The sequence below is a fragment of the Rana temporaria genome, chromosome 2 (genome assembly GCF_905171775.1).
Source record: "Rana temporaria chromosome 2, aRanTem1.1, whole genome shotgun sequence".
Classification (NCBI taxonomy): domain Eukaryota; kingdom Metazoa; phylum Chordata; class Amphibia; order Anura; family Ranidae; genus Rana; species Rana temporaria.
This window is the reverse complement of record NC_053490.1, coordinates 115214038-115231724: the sequence shown is the minus strand read 5'-3', so window position 1 is coordinate 115231724 and position 17687 is coordinate 115214038. Positions and strand designations below refer to the sequence as shown.

At 42.9% G+C, this 17687-nt stretch overlaps 1 protein-coding gene across 2 annotated transcripts in view; it reads right to left on the bottom strand.

The window, feature by feature from the left end:
- The window catches only part of LOC120929398 (ATP-dependent 6-phosphofructokinase, muscle type), a 150017-nt gene that overhangs the window by 93628 nt on the left and 38702 nt on the right, over window positions 1-17687 (bottom strand). For both annotated transcript variants that reach the window (XM_040340800.1, XM_040340801.1), the window contains exons 4-5: window positions 13004-13077; window positions 12829-12906 (exon numbers count right to left, since the gene is read on the bottom strand). In XM_040340800.1, the coding sequence (XP_040196734.1) occupies window positions 12829-12906; window positions 13004-13077 (152 nt within the window). The remainder of the gene's footprint in view (window positions 1-12828; window positions 12907-13003; window positions 13078-17687) is intronic.

Genomic DNA, 17687 nt, shown 5'->3' with positions numbered 1-17687 from the left:
TGAAGAACACTGACAAATTACATCTAAATTGCATGGTTTTTCAACTGACAAAAAAACTGCTGCCTCCTGCTTGACAAGAACTAAACAGCAGCCCTATAAAGTATAAAAGTATAAAGCCAACCTTTGTGGCCAAACTGTCATTTCTAAAAAGTAATGGTGAAACAAATATAGACTGTGCATATACTGTAGATTGATGCTGAGCAACCCAGGTGAGAAAACACTCGGTGTGTGCCACTATGCCAAATATATTTAGGGGTGACTTTGTAAATAAGGACTAACATTAATAGTTAATACATTTGTAAAAAAAAAAAAAGGCCCATGTCCATCAAGGTCAACTTCTCACAACGGTTGCAGCTGCTGTTCAGAGGAATGAAACTGTGCAACTGTTACCAAATTTGTTTTACAAGAGGAAAAATCTCTCTTTCTTAACCCTTTAGCCATTTTAATGCTCTATTTATAATTTAAAGTAGTTTTCGTAGTAGTATATTATAAGTTTATTAGTTGTATCCTGTAGTATTAGTAGTACTAATCAGTCCTTAAATGTAATTGTTGTCTTGGTTATTACTATATCATTTGATAAAACATGTTACAATTTAACCACTCTTACTGTATTAATTGCTTTCTCTAAACTGATAGAAAAGTATTCTTTCTTCCATTGCAACCGATATCCCCCCAAAATGTGTATAGTCCTTTTCATGACACTGTCCCATCAGCAATCTTAAATATGAACAGCTGGCTGTCTTGCAGGGGTTGGTGTGAAACAGATGTAGGTGCACACAGTGCCCTTTTATTTTAGAACATTTACCTGATGTGTCTTTATTGCATCTCAAAAACTGGCCAAACTCTTTATATTACATACAGCATATTTTACCCCTTGATGGTTACATTGATATGGTTGTAGATCGAATCTGGTGCTATATGTGGGCAAACTCAAAGGAAACTTGATGCACATGCTCTGAAGGTGTCCAAATTACTTTTGGTACCGGTCTGCTGCTGTAGAGATTATCATTTTTCCCTATCATTAGAGCTGCGCCCTGGCACTTAAACGTTATCCTGGGATTGTTGGAGGATAAAGTGTTACCTCCTGAGGTTCTGATACCATTTCTCAGATTGCTTAAACTAATATCACAGAAATGAACTGCTTCATTTCTCCCTGACCAAACACAATGGGTATCCACAGTTAATGATATTCTACTTCTAGAATGTTGGATCTGAAAGAGAGGAGGATGCCTCTACAAGTTTGAAAAATTGTGGAACTGCTTGGCTGAGAACTGTGGGCCTGGCACTTATGCCTCCTAAGAATATAGCTCGTTAGGCTACTGCTTTTCCCTGCCCCGTTTAAGATTTGTCTGCAATTTCCCTCTAGCGTCCATCTCTGATTCAATGACCCTGTATGATTTGGCCGATGGGATGTGGGTTGGGTGTTCATCATCGGTTGGTTCCCTTTCGTCTCTCCGTTCTATTAGAATGCACTTATGTCTATTTAAGATATGTTTATGGTTAAACCCCATTTTACAACCTTCTTGCATAGGGAGGCTGTTTTACAATGTAGCTGCAGGTATTGCAGTGCTGCCAACAGTAATGTCTATTGTTTTGTATTCATGTGGACATGATGACATGATATATAACAGGCAAATGCATTAGAGATTGTTGTTGATTGTATCAAATTTTATTGTTGTAATTGGGACTGGCTAGGGAAGGGGAAGGATACAGGGTAAGGCATTATTGTACTTGCATTGTTTAATGTAAAATGATCAATAAATAAAAAAAGACATGTTCTATTTAAACATAAAATATGGGAACAACTTTGTGGACATTTTATATATATATATATATATATATATATATATATATATATATATATATATATATATATATATATATATATATATATATTTTGGGGGGGGGGGGGGGGTCACAAAAAAATCATGGAGTTATGGTTGATAAAACATACCTTCTGATTATAGTAATTTTTACTATGTGCGGGGAAGAAAATATTCTTTATGAAAGACAGAAAGAAAAGAGGCCCAAATACATTTTCTGTCTAGCACACAGACAAGACTAAATCGTGAAGTATGATTATTAAAAAAAAAACTGTTCAATTACATAGTGCTAATTGCAAAGGTCAAAGGTATCATCTATTTATGTGTGGCATTTGAAACTGGACTCCACTCAGAACTTTGACCTCATCTGGCACCAAAATGGCAGGTTATTTTTGTCTTTGACATTGAGTGTAACTCTCTGACTATAGAAGATTCTCAGACTTAAGTATCAGTAGCTTGGCAAAGGACGAACCAGAAGAAATGTCAAGATGTCACAATGCCTATCTTTAATAGGACATTCATCTGACCAGCAACCTTTAAAATGTGAACGTTATTTAAAGATTTCAGGGGAAGCAGCCATATGAACTACTAAATGGATGAGATATATTAAAAGGAAATGTAGCATTACAGCTATAGACTGTATAACAAAGTGTTAATTACTATATATTTTTCCCCCAGACAAAAATTATTATTACCAAGATTCATCTTCCAAGGTGTTGGACAATTATTTGCCAAATTCACCTATTTAGACCAATACAGCCATTACTGTATCCACTTTACCCAGCCAGTTGAGGACTTTCAGGTTCAGGAGACATAACTTTCTATTGTTTAATAAAGGATGTTTTAGATTTTGTTGGTCTTTAAAGACAAAGAAAAAAATACATTTTACAGTAGACCTTCATGGAAACCTGATTGCCTAATAAATAAATAATAACAATAATAAAATAAAAATGATGTACAGTATAGCTAAAATGTTTTGGTTCTTGTTTTTTGGAGAGAGTAAAGGGTGAAAAAGTTAGCTTTATTTCTGCTGTCTGCATCCCACTGGGGAGATCTTTCTTTACTTCCTGTATGGTTAACAGTAAGAAAGGGGAAATGTCCTTTGAGACAGCTGTCACTGAAACAAGTGTCCCCATTGAAAGATTTTCTCACACCCCTTGTTCGGTTTATAACAGCTACATTTTAGGTTTCCCATGCCATTAGTTTCCAAAGACAAAGGTCTCCAAGACAAATAGAGGTGGTAAATTTACTCAGATACAGACAGCAAAAAACCCAATCAGGGGTTGTAACCCCTCATCACTTTAATTAGAGGCTGCCTTCAATGTCTTTTCGCACCCATTCCTGCTTGTGTTGCAGCACATATGCAAATGCATACATGTAGGTGTGAATGCGCCCTTATTGTTTACTTTTAAAAACATACTACTCTGTAGCACATACAGAAGATGTAAACCAGACAAATAAAATAGAATTGACTTTCTACTTAAAAAACATCCATGGTGCCATTTACATTTTTACAATATGCACAAATATTTTTACAATATTACCAATAATCACATATTTACAATAATGTACAGTGGTTTTATTGTTGTCATTGAATGTTTGGTATAAGTGTTTAAGTAATATACTTAATTAACTCAAGAAGACGACTTTGTAATTTATCTTTCTTGGCATAATCGGAAGTTCATCTCTATATAACCCCTCCCACATGGGGAGTACCTCAGTTTTTTCACCAGTGTCTAAGGTGTTGGTCACGGTTAACATTATGCTCCCCAGGGAGCTATACAATCAGATCCATTCAAAAAGCCAAAACAAAGGCAAAAGTGGATGGTACCCGAGCCTCGATACGGAAGAACAAGGTTATGCCTGCAACACTTCTCTTTGGAGGGCTGGGCCCTGGGATACAGTGCCTTGGTCACATTGCTATACCACAGGTTGCTCTGGCGGGGCACTATACAGGTCCAAGGCAGTGGACCCCAATTAAAGGGGACCCTGTCCTTGAAGGTCTGGCATGACTCGAAGCCCACTGTGATGGGTGAAGATTGGGTCACTGTGATAATTCCAGTAGTTCCCTGCGGCGGGAATGGCAAGTTAAGAAGATCCTTTGTGGGCTTCTTTTTATGAATAGTTGATGTCTTGCCTGTATTTTCTCTCCTACCATTAGAGGATGTGAAGTAACATACCTGGTGTCAGCATCCCATGCATGCCTGGTTAAAAGTTCTGTCAGCAGCTGTCATGAAGATCCTGCCAGAAACAGGCAACTCAGACTTTGCGGTTCCCGATCGCGGCTGCAACCGATTATGCTCTGTTGGAGCCAGGCAGGTTATTTAAGTCGGCCTCTCACACACCATCCCCGCTGTCTGCTCTACAGCGTTGTGTATCTGAAACCTGATCTGAGACTTAACCTGTGAAAGACCCCAGCTTACCTGTGACTATTTCAGCCATTTGCCTGCACCTGATCCTTGGCCTGTTCTGACTACCCTCCTGTCTGCACCTCTGTACTTCACCGTCCGCCCGATAACCGACCCGGCCTGTCTCACCATCCAGTCTGCTCCAGTCTGCTGAACGGTTCCAGTCTGTTTCTAGTTCCGGTCCAGCTGAACGGTTCCAGTCTGTTCCTAGTTCCGGTCCAGCTGAATGGTTCCAGTCTGTTCCTAGTTCCCATCCAGTCTGCTGAGCTGATCCAGTTCCGTCATCCCAGTTCCTGCAAGGAAGTTTCTGCTGGACTGATCCACTTCCTCTTCTTGTTGATCCTGCCAGGCACCCGTGCCACTCCTTACTCCTGTGCCTACTGTTACCCTATCAGGGGGCCACGAGTGGGAGCCATAAGGGAGGCCGTCCTCTGCAATTCGGGCTCACAACCATCAGGTACGTGACAGCAGTGCTTGTGGAGGAGTTCAGCCTCTCCCTCTCAGTTCGTCAGCCACCTGAGGGGGGGAGGGGATTTGGGGTTTTCACCAACAGTGAGACTTACTCCCCCCCTGGGATCCCTGAGTGGATCGCCGCTTGTGCGTGGAGAACCCTCTTCTTACGTGAAAAGGACATCACAGGGAGCGGTGAGCGACGCCCTACGGCGCAGGCGTGAACCGTCAATTGTTATCAACTCAAGCCGTGTGAGTACAGGTGCGTGGACAGAGAGACCCAGACACTTTTTCACAAGGCATGTAAGCGCTGGGGTCAGGAATTTTTCAAGACTCATCTTTTCAGCAACTGAGCTGTGGCATTTGATAGTGGCATATTAAGATTGCTAAGACTTAGCTCAGCAATAGATGCTTAGTAATTAGTACACCTACTTTGTGCCTAGCACTATGTATTCCCGAAGGAGAGGGGCAAAAACAGCGAGAAAGGGTGCAAAAGCGCATTGGTCAGGTCCTGGGAACCCTAGTCGTGCCTCCACGGCACCTGCTTCCCCTGTAAGACCTGAAATGGTTGACCAAGCTAAACCCTTGTCAGGCATTGTAGCTACCTCCAACACCCCAGCCTCTGCATATGTCACTAAAAATGACTTGGCTACGGCTCTGGCTGGTTTGGAGGGCAAGTTGGCTAGTTTGATCGCGTCCACCTCCCAGTCTGGGAAAAAACGTGACAGGTCCCCTTCGCCTGGGCCGTTGGTTGCGGATCAGGAGTGGGTAGAGGATTCGGATGTGCCTTTAGAGGACCCATTGGAAGGGCATGAGGATGGTTTCTCATTAGAGGGCTCAGCCCCAGAGGAAGCCTTCACAACCTCACAGTCTCAAAGGTTGTTAATTCAATCACTCACTGAGACAGTGCGTATTGGTTATAAGTTGCCCCTAACAGAGTTGGCTGATGTCTCCTTTTCCTCTCTGGGTTCTCTAAGGCCTCCTCAAGGAGGTAAAATTAAAGCGGGGGTTCACCCTAAAAACAAATTTCTAACATTACATCCAGGATACTAACAACATTTACAGTATGCAGGTCTTTTTTTTTTATCGCTGTACATACCGTTATATCGTGATTTTCTCCCCGACTTCCGGGTTCTGATTCCTGCGGGACTGGCCGTTCCTATCGCTGGGTTAGATGATTGACGTCTGGTGAAACAGTTCCCATGTCGCACAAGGCGCATCACCAGATTTTCGTAAATAGCCGAGCTGCGAGATACTGTGCCTGCGCCCGCCGTGTAAAGCTGACTGCGCAGGCGCCGTATAGCGCCGACAAAAAATGATTGCAGTTTTTCTGACGGGAAAACTGTCCAAAAAACGCTGGACAAAAAAAAAAGAGAACCTGCTCTCTTTTTTTCCCGCTGGGATTCCAGGCTGACTTTTCCCCAGCAGTTTTCCTATGGGAAAAACTACGATGGAGCATACACACGGTCGGGATTCCCGACCAAAGCTCTCATCTGAGTTTTCTAAAAGTTACCGAGCAGGTTCTCGGTTTCCCCCCCGGGATTTCCGACGGATCTTTTCCTGTCGGGAATCCCCGTCATTTGTACGAGGCATGCCAGCGGTAGACGCTGCTGTTTCTTCCCTAAATAAAAGTCTTACTTGTCCAGTCGATAATGTTCAGGTGTTTAACCACTTGCCGTCGCTGCACCGCCGAAATACGTCCACAAGGTGGCTCTCCTAGGCGAGACCACGTAAATGGACGTCCTGCCTATTAGCCGCCACTAGGGGCGCACGCGCGCCGCCGGAGGCGCGCGCGCCCCCCGCTCGCCCCCGACTCCCGTGCGTGTGCCCGGCGGGCGCGATCGCCGCCGGGCACACGCGATCGCTCGGTACAGAGCGGGGAACGGGAGCTGTGTGTGTAAACACACAGCTCTCGTTCCTGTCAGCAGGGGAAATGCTGATTTTCTGTTCATACAATGTATGAACAGAAAATCAGTGTTTCCCCTAGTGAGGCAACCTCCCCCCCCACAGTAAGAACACACCCAGGCATACTTAACCCCTTCCCCGCCCCCTAGTGTTAACCCCTTCACTGCCAGTGGCATTTTTATAGTAATCTAATGCATTTTTATAGCACTGATCGCTATAAAAATGCCAATGGTCCCAAAAATGTGTCAAAAATGTCCGAAGTGTCCGCCATAATGTCGCAATACCGAAAAAAAAATCGCTGATCGCCGCCATTACTAGTAAAAAAAATATTAATAAAAATGCCATAAAAATACCCCCTATTTTGTAAACGCTATAACTTTTGCGCAAACCAATCAATAAACGCTTATTGCGATTTTTTTTTACGAAAAATATGTAGAAGAATACGTATCGGCCTAAACTGAGGAAAAAAAATGTTTTTCTATATATTTTTGGGGGATATTTATTACAGCAAAAAGTAAAAAATATTCATTTTTTTCAAAATTGTCGTTCTATTTTTGTTTATAGCGCAAAAAATAAAAAACGCAGAGGTGATCAAATATCACCAAAAGAAAGCTCTATTTGTGGGAAAAAAAGGACGCCAATTTTGTTTGGGAGCCACGTCGCACGACCGCGCAATTGTCTGTTAAAGCGACGCAGTCCCGAATCGCAAAAAGTACTCTGGTCTTTGGGCAGCAATATGGTCCGGGGGGTAAGTGGTTAAAGATCCAGCGGATAAAAGGCTGGCGTCTTTGCTTAAAGCCTCATTTGCTATGACCGGTGCGGTTGCACAGCCTGCAAAAGCAGCTATTGGCGTCTGTCAATTCCTTAAGGATAAGGTGAAACAGGCTGTCAGAGGGGAAGAGGTCCCGGACCTTCTGGAACTACCTAAGGCCCTTTGTTTTGCAGTTGACGCCATTAAAGATTTCATCTATCAGAAGTCACGTCTCACTTTTCTGTTGGTACACATGCAAAGAGTTGTAAAGGAATTTTTTTTTTTTTTTTTTGCTGAAATGACTGTTTACAGGGTATAAAGACATAATAGTTAACTGATTCCTTTTAAAAATGATTAAAAATTGATAAAAAATCAATCATATAATGTACCTGCAGTTTCTAGTTTCGTTTTTGCATGTTGTTTCCTGCTTCTGTGATGTACAGAGCCACAGAGCCAATACAGGGCAGTGATGGTTTGGAAAACGAAACTGATTGGTGCTGTGGGGTTTTAGACACATAGTAATCACACCTCCTTGATTAGTGACCACAGAGAGAAAGCTCCCAGTACTGTGGTCATCAGGAAACAGATAACCAGGAAGTGTGGAGATCAGAGAAGAATTACAGCAACTTGAGAGCAAAAACGAACAATGAGGACATGAAAACAGCACTGCATTAAGGTAAAGGAAGCTATTAAGATAAAAAAAAATCCTTTACAAACCCTTTAAGCATTGGTCAGCAGAGTTGCCTTGTAAGAAACTGTTGACTGGGTTTCCCTTTCACGTTTATTTGGGGATGTCTTGGATAAGTACATCCAGAAGATCTCGGGTGTAAAGAGAAGTAGCAAGCGTCCTTCATTTAAACGTTCTGCCTCTCCGTCGCTTGGAGCATCAGCCTCCAGGCAGTCGCGACGGCCTCCACCGTCAGCCCCTAGAGGAAGGCCCCAAAGCCAGGCTCAGGGCCAAAAGTCCCAAGGCCTCCCATTTTAGATCTCAAGGGTCTGAACCAATTTCTAAACATCCACTCCTTTTGCATGGAATCAATTCGGTCAGTGGTATCCTCCATTCAGGGAGGAGAGTTCCTAGCGTCAAAAGACATCAAGATATCTCCATGTTCAAATTTTTCATGCTCATCAGAAATTCCTGCGATTCACGGTAGAGCAGCGACATTTTCAGTTTGTGGCCTTGCCCTTCGGGTTGGCCACCGCACCACGAGTATTTACAAAGGTCCTGGCTCCGTTTTTAGCAAGACTTAGGCCCCATACTCACGAGCAAACATGTCTGCTGAAACTGGCCCGCAGGCCAGTTTCAGCAGACATGTTTGGTCGTGTGTGGGCGCGAGCGGGCCGAATTCCAGCAAACATTTGCCCGCCGGGCCTTTTCCCAGCGGGCAAATATTCCTGGACTTGTTTTAAAACAGCCCGCTGGAATTCAGCCCGCTCGGACATGTACGGTCGTCAGTACAGACCTACCGTACATGTCCAGGCGCCCGCCGTCCCTCGCATGCGTCGAATGACTTCGACGCATGCGTGGAAGCATTTTAAAGGCGGGCCGCCCACGTCGCCGCGTCATTGTCGCGGCGACACCGCGTCATCGACGCGGCGACACCGCGGACACGCCCCGCGTATTGTTTACGCGCGGACTTCTGTACGATGGTGTGTACAACCATCGTACAGAAGCCCTCTGGCAGACATGTATGGTGAAAACGGACCGACGGACCGCTTTCACCATACATGTTTGTCCGTGTGTACCCGGCCTAAGAGCCCAGGGTATAGTGTTAAGGGCATACCTAGAAGACCTATTACTGATAGTTCAGTCCATAAAAGGACTGTATCTGAGTGTAGCCTGTATGGTCAGGTATCTGGAGCATCTGGGTTGGATTACCAACCTAGAAAAATCATCCTTGCGGCCAGTAAAAAAGCTGCAATACTTGGATCTGGTGGTAGACACAGCCCACAAGAAGGTGTTTTTACCCCAGGCAAAGGTCTGCACAATAAGAAATCTGGTTCACATGATCAGGACAAGGAAAGAGTCTCCCGTCTGTCTCTGTATGAGATTGTTAGAGAATATGGTAGCTTAATTTGAAGCAATTCCCTATGCTCAGTTCCATTCAAGACTGTTGCAAAACAGTATCCTGTCTGCCTGGAGCAGGAGAAGCCAGGATTTGCATTGTCCAATGCGTATGACTCCAAGTGTACGCCAATGTCTCAATTGGTGGTTGCTAACTGAAAATTAGCAATAGCGGCAGGTCGGACTCATAGTAGGATTACAGTGCTGTTTTTTTTTGGATTTTTTATTAAACGACTTGTCCCAAGCTGTGTGTGTGTGTTTTTTTCCTCACTTTTTTTGTGAAATGGTAGGGGTACAATGTACCCCTTACCAATTCCCATGGGGGGGTGGGATCTGGAGGCCCCCTTTTTTAAAGGGGGCTTTCAGATTCCGATAAGCCACCTGCCCCGCAGACCCCAGCAACCACCGGGCAAGGGTTGTGGTGGCCTTCAACATGGGGACATCCTACCCATGTTGAGGGCATGTGGCCTGGTATGGTTCAGGAGGGGGGCACTCTCTCCTACCCCCTCTTTTCCTGCGGCCTGCCAGGATGCATGCTCGGATAAGGGTCTGGTATGGATTTTTGTGGGAAACCTCACATGCATTTTTTTTAATCTTGGCTCGGGGCTCCCCTTAATATTCATATCACACCCAAAGGGCCTTGTAATGGACTAAGGGGGGGAACACATGCGTTTTTTTTCAATGACTTTTATCTGTATTGCCAGGACCTGACAATTCATTATAGCTGCGAGTAGTTTTAAATTACTTTTTTCCTTTAGAAATGTCATTTTTTGCAGAGACTGTTATAAACACGAGAAACATAAGCTACTTTACAGGCATACTATAGACACCCCCCCCCCCTAGGTACGAAATATAAAGGAATATTTCACTTTTATTGTTTCACTTTAAGCATTAAAATCACTGCTCCCGAAAAAACTTCCGTTTTTAAAACAATTTTTTTGCATTGATGCATGTCCCCTGGGGCAGGACCCAGGTCCCCAAACACTTTTTTTGACAATAATTTGCATATAAACCTTTAAAATGATCACTTTTGATTTCTCCCATAGACTTTTAAATGCGGTCTGCGGTTTTCGAATTTGCCGCGAACACCCCAAATTGTTCACTATTCGGCGAATGGGCGAACGGCCAATGTTCGAGTCGAACTCATGTTCGTCCCTAACATAAAGCTCATCCCTAATGGTAATAAGAAGATTGTTTTATTATTCTCACAGGTTTTAAAAACTACATATACAAATCATTTTTTTTCACACTCATTTTCCAAGTGACACTGTCTGCAAATAAGTACGATTCAGCACATCTTTGGGCTCAAAAAGTGTTGGTCTTTGGAGCAGAGGTTCTAGGCATAGGAGAAGTAAGTATGCAAACATGGTGATGGTCTAAAAACTGAGCGTTCTTTGCTAAAGACTACAAGCAAGGCCGATCCGCCCTATAGGCTCACTATGCAAGCCGCTTAGGGCCCCCCAAATTACTAGAGGCCCTGCCTGGTGAGAAGTAATTCCTGGCCCCTCACCCCGCTTCTCAACTCGCTGGCTGCATGGGAAAAGAGGTAAGAAGTCAGCACCCCCCGCTTCTCACTTTAATGTAAGATGTAACGCCCCCTCCACCCTGCTTCTCAACTTTAATCTTCAATGTGACATGTCACTGTCGACAGCGCCAACCCCCCCCCGCCGCTTCTCAACTTTAATGTGACATGTCATTTTCCAGGGAGGTCAGAATCGGCACTGACTACAAGCACAGGGTCCTTATATATTATGTTGCTTGGATTAATTATGCAGCCGGACCGTTCTGGGCACCATTTGCTGTTGAGTCTCTTATGCCGCGTACACACTGTCGGAAATTCCAACAAGAAAACCGTGGATTTTTTCTGAGGGAATGTTGGCTCAAACTTGTGTTGCATACACACGGTCACACACGGAAATTCCATGAACCCGGTGACGTACAAGACGAGCCGAGATCAATGAAGTTTAATAGGCAGTTTGGCTCTTCTGCTTGATTCTGAGCATGCGTGTTTTTTTTGCGTGTCAGAATTGTATACAGACGAGCGTTTTTTCCGATAGGAACTTTTTCCATCTGAAAAATAGAGAACCTGCTCTCAATCTTGTTGGCGGAAATTCCGACAGCAAAAGTCAGATGGAGCATACACACGGTTGGAATTTCCGACCAAAAGCTGACATCAGACTTTTCTTGTCGGAATTTCCAATCATGTGTACGTGGCATAAGTCATATGGTCTGCTATAGCTATACTTCTGCATTGATTGCTGTCACTGGTTTAACCTTCAATGTCATGAATGTCAAGAGATAACACAAAAAAACATAATGTAGAAAGAAAATTTTGTAATACATAGGGGGTTATTTACGAAAGGCAAATCCACTTTGCACTACAAGTGCAAACTACAAGTGCAAAGTGCACTTAAAATTGCACCGAAAATGCACTTGGAAGTGCAGTCGCTGTAAATCTGAGGGGTAGATGTGAAATGAGGGGAAGCTCTGCTGATTTTATTATCCAATTATAAGGAAGCTAAAATGCTGTTTTTTATTTCCTTGCATGTCCCCTTTGGATCTACAGCGACTGCACTTCCAAGTGCACTTTCAGTGCAATTTCAATGCACTTTGCTCTTGTAGTGAAAAGTGGATATGCCTTTCATAAATAACCCCTATAGCCGGAACTCCGAGTGGAGAAGAGAAACTAATTATGCATTTCACTTTACCACTACTTTGTTTCATTACCTACCAGTGGCGGCAGCTAACGCTCCATTTTTTTTTTAAGGGGGTGGCCCGCCCACTCAGAAGCCCCCGCACGTACCCCATCCAGGTCCAGGGCAGCTTCCATGACTTCTCCTCCCGGCCAATCCGGTTGCTTCTTCTTCCAGACAATCTGGTCTCATGACCCACTTCCTGTTCTGATTGGCTGGGAGGAGAAGCAGGAAGACAATAGCGAATGTTGATTTGCTATTGTCACAAGTGGGTGGGCTCAGGGAGCAGTGCTCTGCGCCCTGAGCTCACCCTTTATGAAGCCAATTAGAGGCTCAAGCTCTTATCACATGCTTCACAACCCCCCCCCCCCAATAGAACTCAGTGCGTACGACACCCTGCATGAAGGAGATCAGGGGCCGGGCGCTGTCAACTACTGTACTACAACCCTTCAAATTTTACTTTTCAATAAAAAAAAAAAAATACTAGATTTGATGCTAGAAGGCGAGAATCCAACTTTTTTTCTTGTTTACATAAATCAGGATCACTGTACCAGTTAAAAAGATGCGAACAGCTAAACGGAAGTCACACTGAATGACATACAGTTGTATTGCTATCTCCATAGCCCCATATCTACATAACTGCTTTAAATATTCGTTTTTATTTCGATATAAAAAATTCTTAATAGCCTGCCTGTCATTTCATTGCAGAAATTTCAAGTATTCACTAACTTACCAACTGCAGCATCATTGACACACTTTCCCAGGTGGCTTCCCGAATGTTGTCACCTCCATCGACCAGTCCTTGATAACCCTGAAAAAAATTTGAACAACTGTACTTTGAAGCTTCCAGTGTACAAACATTATTAAAAAAACTATACACACTGTTCCCACGACACTAGCATACACACCTCATGTACAAAGTACACTTTGGCACCAGTGTAGATGCCCACTCTCACCACTGCTCGTACAGCTGCATTCATTCCTGGTGATAAATATAATAAGAATTAATTCTATTATTTCCAGAATGATTAAAGTGCATGTTTATATTATTTAATTTAATTTAATTTATATTATATAATCAATATTACATTTTGGTAATCAATAAGATTGGTCTTTCATGCATATACCATTATCTGCTCCAAATTAATATTTTTACATGCGTTATATATAGCTTCAACAGGTTCAGTAGCGCTTTACAAAATAAAAGGGAGGCATTGGTTACAATACAATTCAATACAAGAGGGGCAAATGGGCCCTGCTTGTGAGAGCTTACTTTCTAAAAGAAAGGAGCAAGTGATATAAAAGGGAATAACTGTGAGAGATGCTGATGGAGAAAGTAAAAGTACAGTTTTTAGGGGATGGTGGGAAAGACTTCCCTAATAAGATGAGATTTCAGAGATCGCCTAAAAGAAGAGATAGAGAGGAAACTGGATAGGGAGCTCCAGAGGATAAGAAATTCTCTAGAGAAATCCTGGAGCCAAGTATATGACGAGGAGCTACAAAGCAGGTGGTCTTGGGATAAGTGACAAGGACAGTTTGGATGATATTTTGATGGGGTTGTAGCCTGAGGCAGAGTTGTGGATGTCTTTTTGGTTGCAAGTAAATTTTATTTATTTGTTGGGCGAGAGGAAACCAGTGAAGGGATTGTCAGAGATAGGTGGAAGACATTGACTTGTGAGGTGGAGAAGTATGGCAGCAGCATTCATGATATAGTGAAGGGAGGATAACCCGTGCAATGGCAGGTCAAACAGGAGAGTGTTGCAATCGTCAAAGCAAGAGATAACGAGGCAGGGAGTTAGTAGCTTGGTGGCGTCATTGAAAGGAGCATATTTGGAAATGTTTACAAAAGGTTACAGCGGTACAGATTGGACTGTGATAGGTCAGAGTCTAGGATTATATCTAGCACCTTGACATGAGGGGACTTTATAGAAAAGTCTGGATGGAAACTGGAGGAGGAAATATTAGGAGTTCAGTTTTTGAAAGACTATATTTGACAAAGCGGTTACATTTACATTAATATGTCAATCGGTTAGTGTTAGTTGTGCAAAGAAGACTGAAAAGGTGAGCTGAGGAGTAGAGATAGATTTGGGTGTTGTCAACATATAGATGGCGGTGGAAGCCATCAACAGACCAAGGGAGGAGGTGTAGATATCAACAGAGTCTTGGGGGAATTGCATTGAAGGAGCAAGAGGAGAGAAAGAGATAGAGTTGTAGGTGGCACTTAATAAGCACCTAGATAAGTAGGGGGGGGAACTAGCTAAGAGTCTATGAGAGCATGGGAGTAGGATTTATTATTATTATTTTTTTCTCAAAGAGTGGGTAGTTAACAGTGTCAAAGGCAGCAGAAAGCTCTAATAGTGCAAGTATGGAATAGTAGCCATTGGTTTTAGCAGTTAGCAAGTCGTTAGTAAGTTATAGGAGGGCAGTTTCTGTGGGGTTTCACAAATGAAAGACAGATTAAAGGGGACGAGAAGGTTGTTTTCAGTGGGGTAGCAGCTAAGACAATTGTAGACTAGGCATTCTAGACATTTGGAGGTAACCGGGATCAATGAAATTACAGAGTGTAAAATACAGCAGATATGAGTGAAGTAGTTGTCGGGGAATGGGGTCCAGGCCGTAGGTGGGTGTCAGAAAAAAGCTTAACAGCTTCCTCTGTGACAGTAGGGTCAAAAGTGGAAATTATTGAATGTGGTGTTAGGCTTGGTATTTTGGTGGGGAAAATATCTGTCCAATGAAAAGCTTCTTCAGAAAAAGAAGAGATTTATTTTTTCTATTTGTATCAAACATAGAATCTGTGTCTGTAGCAGTGGGTCCCATGGACTGGCTTACAATACATGTGTCTTTAAGCTAGTGTACAAATAGCTTTATTAAATTACTAACAAATGCAAGAAACCAAACAAAAGGTTTTGAACAGTTTATCACTTGTCTAAAAAGTTCAGATTAATAATAAATCTTTTATGGAGCACTTGTCATTTTATCTGGCTGAACATGGCTTACTGCATCATATTATATGGGAACATGGTTCCCAAATCTCTAAGCATATCAAAAGGCCCCAGAACATTCATGTAGCAGAAACAAACAAAATGCACCACAGGCATTAGAACACACAAGACTGCTAGGGCACCAAACACCTTTTTTCTAAAATTTGCTCATAATATTTATGCTTTTAAAAATACCCACAACCCACTTTTGATCAAACCCACAATGAAAATGGTCTTTTGTGTACGTTGGGGTCTAAATAAGGCTCAGAAGGGAAGATATCTGTGCGGCTTGATGCACAGATGTCTATGCAAGTCACACCTGAAATCACCAAAAGTAGTGCAGGAACTACTTTTTAAAAATCGATACAGCACTGCAAAGTTGGCGATGCATTTGAGCAGTGCGATTGCCGGTAATAAGATGCAACTTGTCATGCGATTTGATAAGTAGCATGACAAGTTGCTACAATGTAAACGAGGGATAAAAAAAAAAAAAAAGGATGGGAAATTTTCCAATGGTGACACTAGTTCTGGTAACTTTGGGGTCCCCAAAGGATTCCCTTAATTTGCAAAAAGTTCCTCTGACTTACCGCTTGGCTATATGACAGGAAGTGAAGGAAAATCTCCAAAATGGGTTATCCAAAATGAAAAAAAAAAAAATTATGCCTATAGTTCCAATTTAAGCAAAAGATACTGTATATAACTAGTGAACTACACAATTAAATCTGTGCTTTATCTATCATAACATTTGGTAGACGTGCAGTTAAGATTTAGCGGGTTCTGGTGAAATGCAATAGGAAACACTAACTCAAAAGAAAGAAGAAAAAAATTGTATGCATCCCATCCCAACCTCTTTAAAATTGCACACACCCATGCAATGGCGATAAATGGCATAAAGTTTACTATCCAAAGGTAACACTTTAAAAAGCTTTACAGGTTACCACTTTAGATTTACAGGTGAGGTCTAGTGCTAGAATTACTGCCCATAATCTGACATTTGCAGTGATACCTCACATGTGTGGGACAATTGCTGTTCACGTTTGTGCGGGGCGGACACATGCGAGCACAGGAGAATGGGGGCATTAATTAATGTTTTATTTTTACACAGTTGCTTTAATTTTTTTTAATCACTTTTATTGCTGTCACAAGGAATGTAAACATCCTTGTGACAGTAATAGGCAGTGACAGGTACTCTTTATAGAGAGATCTGGGGTCTGGGCTCTGCACTTAAAAGCATTCAAAACATCAAGATCAGTGTTTTTTAAAGTGGAGGTCCACCTAATTTCTTTTTTAAAAGCCAGCAGCTACAAATACTTTACTTTTAAAAAATGGACACTAACCTGTCCAGCGCGCCCGCGATGTTGGCAGCCCAGGGTGAGCAATCGCTCATCTCTCGTCTGCCCCGCCGCCATCCTCTGTGAGGGAATCAGGAAGTGAATCGCTGCCGCTTCACTGCCTGGTTCCCTACTGCGCATGCGCGCCCTCACTGGTCCCCGCTGTCTCCTGGGACCAGTGTGTGGGGTGCCGCGAAGGGGCATGACTCCCCTTGAGTATATTCCTGGATGTGGGTGCAAATACCTGTATTATACAGGTATCTACACCCCCTCCCCCCTGAAAGGTGGCAAATGTGACAACGGAGGGGGGGAGGGTTCCATAAAGCGGTGGTTCACTTTTTGTGTGGACCTCCGCTTTAATGCTTTAGATTTTTTAAAACTGACGCAGATGGTTCCGGAGTAAATTGGACATATGTCATCATTTTCGGTTTACTTTTACAAACAGCTGAGCAAAGCTGATCCCGGCTGGTCGCTCAGGTCTCCCGGGGTGGCAGGGGAGCTGTGGAAGGTGGCAGGAAGGGGGAATGTCTCCTCCCACTGCTTGTAATAACAATCGAGCGGCTAGCAAGACACTCCAATTGCTATTACAATCTAGCCGACTGCCAGCTTCAATAAACGATATCACCCTGGCACACCCCGGTACAGACGCCGGCCCCCTAAAAAATGCCGCTCCAGGAAAACGCCTTATTTGCCTCAAGGCAAATATGCCCCTTATTGTGGTGCTATCCAGCAACTCACTTCAGCACACTACATGTGGGTGAGCCTGTAAGGAGTGCAATGGATACAATACATCTGCTAAAGTAGATGTTGGCCTTTTGAGTTTTTGAGTCACTTTAAGCTTGAGCCACTGCAAACCACTAGACTACACCAACTTTAAGAAAATTGAAATTCTAAAAAAAGTACATGCAAAAAGAAAAAGGAAGATATGTAACTCGCAATGTATGATGAATGTTTATAAACAAACCTAGTTTTCCATTTTATTTCCACTTTAAAATATTAGTCATTGCCCTTTTTTCTGACTTTGGGTGAAACAAAGACAGACTAGAAAAACAGAACACTAACTAATGAAGATATACACATATATACGCACTGTAACAATGCAGGGTGATTAAGCTCTAGTGGTGTATGCGTTTTAAAGGAAAACCGGTCAGTCCAGACTGTATTTTTAAGAGTGTAGCAGCCCAATTTTATTTAAATTAAACTTCACGGAAAAATCTTTCCTCGCAGGGGGTTTCACCATCATTGTATAAAAGACATTTTCAGCCTCCTGGCTCACTCAC